We start from the raw sequence: 4,773 nt of genomic DNA, 5'->3' as shown, positions 1-4,773 counted from the left end.
CGCTCACACCGGGCCGGGGGAGAAAAAGTCACAGAAAACCGAGCCGCGGATCCCGTCAGCTTCAAACCCCGCTTCCCATAACCCGGCGTGTGCTCCTCCGTGGAAATAACGCCCATCGGTGCCTGACTTGGTAGCGGGCAGACAATCGTCACCACGTCTGGTTTTTCAGCCCTGAAATCTCCAATTAATATGTACAATGTTATTTATATCCAAAGTCTATGTAACTTAGTTTGATATTAAGATATTTTGGAAGAGATCATGCTTTTCGTCTTTTTCCCTTGACTTGAAATGTCTAACAACATTCACAATGTGCTTAACTTAAAGGCAGTTGGGAAGAGGCTTCCAGAAATGATAACGTGTGCGTTAACCTCCAAAAGGGACAAGCAGTTCTTTGGTATATAATACCAGTACATTTATAATTCAATAAACTATGGTGTTGCTTCTTTTAGGTGTTCGGGAGCCATGTGTGTGACCAGTACAGAACATCAGGTTCTTTGCCAGAGGAAAAAAAAGAGCTTCTGCAAAATGGACCAGATCTACAAGACTTCGTGTCTGGAGATTTGTCAGACAAGAGTATGTGGGCTGAGTATAAAGGCAATTTAAAGCGTCAGAAAGGAGAAAGGTAACTGTGATTTTAAAACAACTGTAGTTGCTTCCATGCGCTATCTTGCATGTTTAGTATTAACTACAAAATGTATACAATGTATTTTTAGTAAATTCTGTTGTACTGGCTTGCCAATTTCATAGTTTTTCAAGAAAGAAAAAACACATTAGCAACTTCAGGTGTGTAACAAAACATGAAGACATGGTGGTATTTTCTCACTTGAGTGGGTGTGCCATGGCCTGTATTAAATTATACATATACATCAGTAGGTGAGCATACCCTACTTTGGTGTTGAAAAAATATTACTGATAGAGTAAAACAAAAAGTAAAGACTAAATTTAAAAAATGCTTAAAACCCCCATATTTCCAGTTATAAATTTGATCAGACTTTTTGATAGCGGTGTAGCATATACTGCCATTAGTTGTTGCAGTGTCCAGTGGGGCACTAGTAAATCCTGCTGGTACAGTTGTTAACAATTTTAAACCTTCTAATGACAACAAACTCTTACTCTTGAATGTTTGGACGATGGCAAACATGGAAGAGAGAAGTCTGCTTTGACCATGAATGATGCTAATATTGGTTACTGAATTGTGTCAGTTTTCAAGGAACCCTTTGGGATCTGTAACAAATTAAAGTGGATCTATGAAATTCATGAAAACTTACCATGTAAATAATTTATTAATCTTTATTGCTTCTTGATGTTATTCAGGCTGCGACTTCCTCCATGGCTGAAAACAAAGATTCCCATGGGAAGGAACTACAATAAACTAAAGAATACCTTGAGAAGTTTAAATCTTCATACGGTAAATCTAGTACCGACCAAGTTTTCCTCTAGAAATAAGACATTTTTTAGAGATACAAAATTATTTCTCTATGGAGAACAGATAGAAATCACATCTTGCCTGATCTTCAGTGCTGAAACCAAGCCCAATCTTAATCTGTTTTGCCAGCAGTGAATTTTACCCATAAAGAATGAAGACAAAACCAATGGAGTATTTCATGTTTTTCCTGCATTGATTTTAAATACTAGGGTTTACTATTTGCATCCCCAAAGAGATCAGAAGATGCTATGTGGGATTGTTTTTAATGGAAATGCACACGATTTCAGAGTTACATACATGTTTTGCATGAAAAGAAATCTTAGAAATATATGTATTTCATTAAATATAACTTCCAGATGGTAAAAAGTAGTGGGTATGCATGGAGAGCATTTTCCTTTTTTTTTTTTTTCCAGAGTAAGATCATGCTTTGATGCATCGTAGACTTTTTGAACATTTTATCGATTTTTACATTTAAAATGTTAATGAAAATCTGGGCTAATTAATAAGGCAGTTACATGGTTGAGGGGTTTTTGGAGTTGTGAAGTAGAGGAAAAGAATGGTAATGGATGTCAGGAAACAATTCTCTCTTCCTATCTGTTGTACTGACTTCTTATAGAACAACATGTAACTCTGTTAATTTCCTTATTAATCACTGAAGGAATTCTGGGTTTTTTTGTAGGCTACTATTGAAATTGATCAATAATATAATAATTTTCAGTAGCAATATGGAAAAAAGACAGGTACATTACTGTCTTTTAACTTCAGGTGTGTGAAGAAGCACGTTGTCCCAACATTGGAGAATGCTGGGGAGGTGGTGAATATGCTACAGCTACTATTATGGTAAGCCATTAACCATTTCTTAAGTACTCTATTAATGTTTGAGCTGTTTGTAGTGTGTAGTTGGATCTCTGTTGTAGTTGAGTGAGTTTATTACGAGAAGTTTAGAGTAAAGCACTGTCCTAGTTTCATTTGCTTAGTATTTGGATTTATCTGATCTAGCTCATACAGCTGTTTCTGAGCTGAGCAATAGTGATGTGTACAATGTAAAGGTAGGAATGTCTTTCTTGTTTCAGCTGATGGGTGACACATGCACTAGAGGTTGCAGATTTTGCTCAGTAAAGACAGCAAAAAATCCACCTCCGCTGGATCCCCAGGAGCCTTACAACACAGCAAAGGCTATAGCTGAGTGGGGCTTGGATTATGTTGTACTGACGTCTGTGGACAGAGACGGTTAGTATGTTGTCTCTCATCTCTTCCAGTCTAAGCTCTCATATGCGTCACATGGGGTAAACACAGATCTCGATAAACATTTATCACTCAGCACAATTGTTGAGGATTACTATTTTAGAGGAGTTGATAGTGCTGAAACTTCAGAAAGTGTCTGTGTATTCTTAGCATTTCCCTGTGTCTGGTAAAATATAACAGAAGTTACACTGTTATTAAACAACAATAGTATTATAATACTAAATGTTTAGTTACTCGCTTGTTGCAAAATACATATGTTTACACCATGTTCTCTTGATTAGCAAAAAAAAAAAAACCCCACAGACATTCATATACAGTACCATTACAGAACTCCCTTCCAAAAACTAAACATGGAATATATTACACATAACAGATCTGAAAGTTGCCTTTTTCTAAGGTTGTAGCAGCTCCTTTGCAGTGACACCACACAGCTGGGGAAAACCATTGTAAAGACTGTTCACTATGGTGGAGAGTCTAGTAGCTTCCAAGTGGCTTACAATAAAAGAGCAATAATATATATTTCAGTGTTTGTAGAACTGGTTCTCAGACCAAAACCATAAATAGATAAAGCCATTCTGTGCCCAGGCTGACAGTGAACCTAAGAGAGCTAAATTCGGAGTAAACATTTGAAGTCTGCCCTAGACGATCACTGTTAAACTGTGTGCGGAACAAGGCTTGGTAGAATATCTGTTGTAAACCTTTGGCATAAGTGGGGTTTGACTACTTTATTATTTTGCATTTAAATTTGAATCTGTAGGTTTTTTGTGGTGTTGCTAATAAGTAAATATATTTCTTGAATTGAAACGTTAACTGAATAATTGAAATGCTTCTAGATATGCCTGATGGTGGAGCAGAACACTTTGCAAAGACAGTCTCTCATCTTAAAGAAAGGTATATCATTAATGTATTACTGTTATTATTAAAAATTTATAATGTGGTACTGCATATAGGTCAAAACTACCTTTAGCTGTATTATTCCAGGGGATATGTAAATACAAAAGTCTGCCTTTAGCCTTTCTGTGTCCCTTTTTTTTTTTTCTCCTGTTTTTCATCTTTCTCAAATAATGGCCCCAAAGTATTTCAAATTTGGATGCCTTTCCAATTTACCCCAGGCTTAAAAGTAAGCTGGTTTACCAGGGAATTAGTACATACTTTTGAGGTATGTTAATTCTTGAAGCTTGGGGCTCAAACACAGTGGATTTAGATAAGTGTCACCACATTACAAAAGAAGTCGGGTTTCTCTTTCAGCAGTGATCAGTTTGCATTTTCCCACAGTGGCTGTGTCCAAGTCTGTGACTGTACCTTCCTGCTGTCCCTAGCTCTGCCTTTTTCACTCTCTGCCTCAGTGCCCTGTACACCGTTTGATAGCATACTTGTCTGCCTGCAGATTTAGTTCATATAACCTCATTTTGAGTCCTTATCCGGTGTATCTTGGGACTCAAAAGGTTCCTGCGGTTTTCCCCGCCTGCCTTTCTGAGCTGAGATGTGGCTCGTGGACACCAAGATCAGGTTCCAGGGCGATAATGAAGAGTCTTCTTATCCCAGTAGGCAGGATTATAGCTCCTCTGTATTTTGGACCTATGATATTGAAGTCATGTGAAGTTAACCTGCAACAAAGACACATGAAAAATCACCTATGAACAGTGAATGGGATTGTTTAAAAGACTGTTGGAATCACTTCTATGTTTTATTATTTGGCATTCATTCTATTTCAGCTCACATCAGTAAAATCAGGAATTAAACCCATGATGTTTTGGTTGAAGTGTAATAACAGTATTTGCAGAAATCTGTTGTTTCACAGTTGTGTCCTGAATTAACTTTATCAGAATGTTCTTTACTTATGTTTGGGGTTTTTTCGCTATATTGAGTTTTTTAGCAACAGTGACACAAATCCCATAGGTGTGTTCATTTTCAGTCCCTCCTTTTCAGGAATCCGCACATCCTGGTGGAATGCCTCACTCCCGATTTCCGCGGGGACCTGTCGGCCGTGGCGAAGGTCGCGCTGTCGGGACTGGACGTGTACGCCCACAACGTAGAGACGGTGCCGGAGCTGCAGAGGTGAGCCGCGCAGTGCCTACGCGTGAAGTGGAAAAAAGCACCAA

The 4,773-nt window shown here is 38.1% G+C and overlaps 1 protein-coding gene across 1 annotated transcript; it reads left to right on the top strand.

Annotated features, from left to right (window-relative positions):
* Positions 1–449: 449 nt before the first annotated feature.
* On the top strand, positions 450–4,733 carry LOC104458334 (lipoyl synthase, mitochondrial-like; the record flags this gene model as incomplete). The annotated part of the gene is made up of 6 exons (XM_010085096.1): positions 450–622; positions 1,315–1,408; positions 2,192–2,266; positions 2,500–2,656; positions 3,505–3,562; positions 4,601–4,733. Coding segments are annotated over 6 exons (690 nt in total), but the record flags the coding sequence as incomplete, so codon positions are not given.
* Positions 4,734–4,773: the final 40 nt, after the last annotated feature.

Source organism: Pterocles gutturalis, unplaced genomic scaffold (assembly GCF_000699245.1).
Source record: "Pterocles gutturalis isolate BGI_N339 unplaced genomic scaffold, ASM69924v1 Scaffold33635, whole genome shotgun sequence".
NCBI lineage: Eukaryota > Metazoa > Chordata > Aves > Pterocliformes > Pteroclidae > Pterocles > Pterocles gutturalis.
Note: the sequence above shows the minus strand (reverse complement) of the source record. Positions and strands in the feature narration are given on the sequence as shown.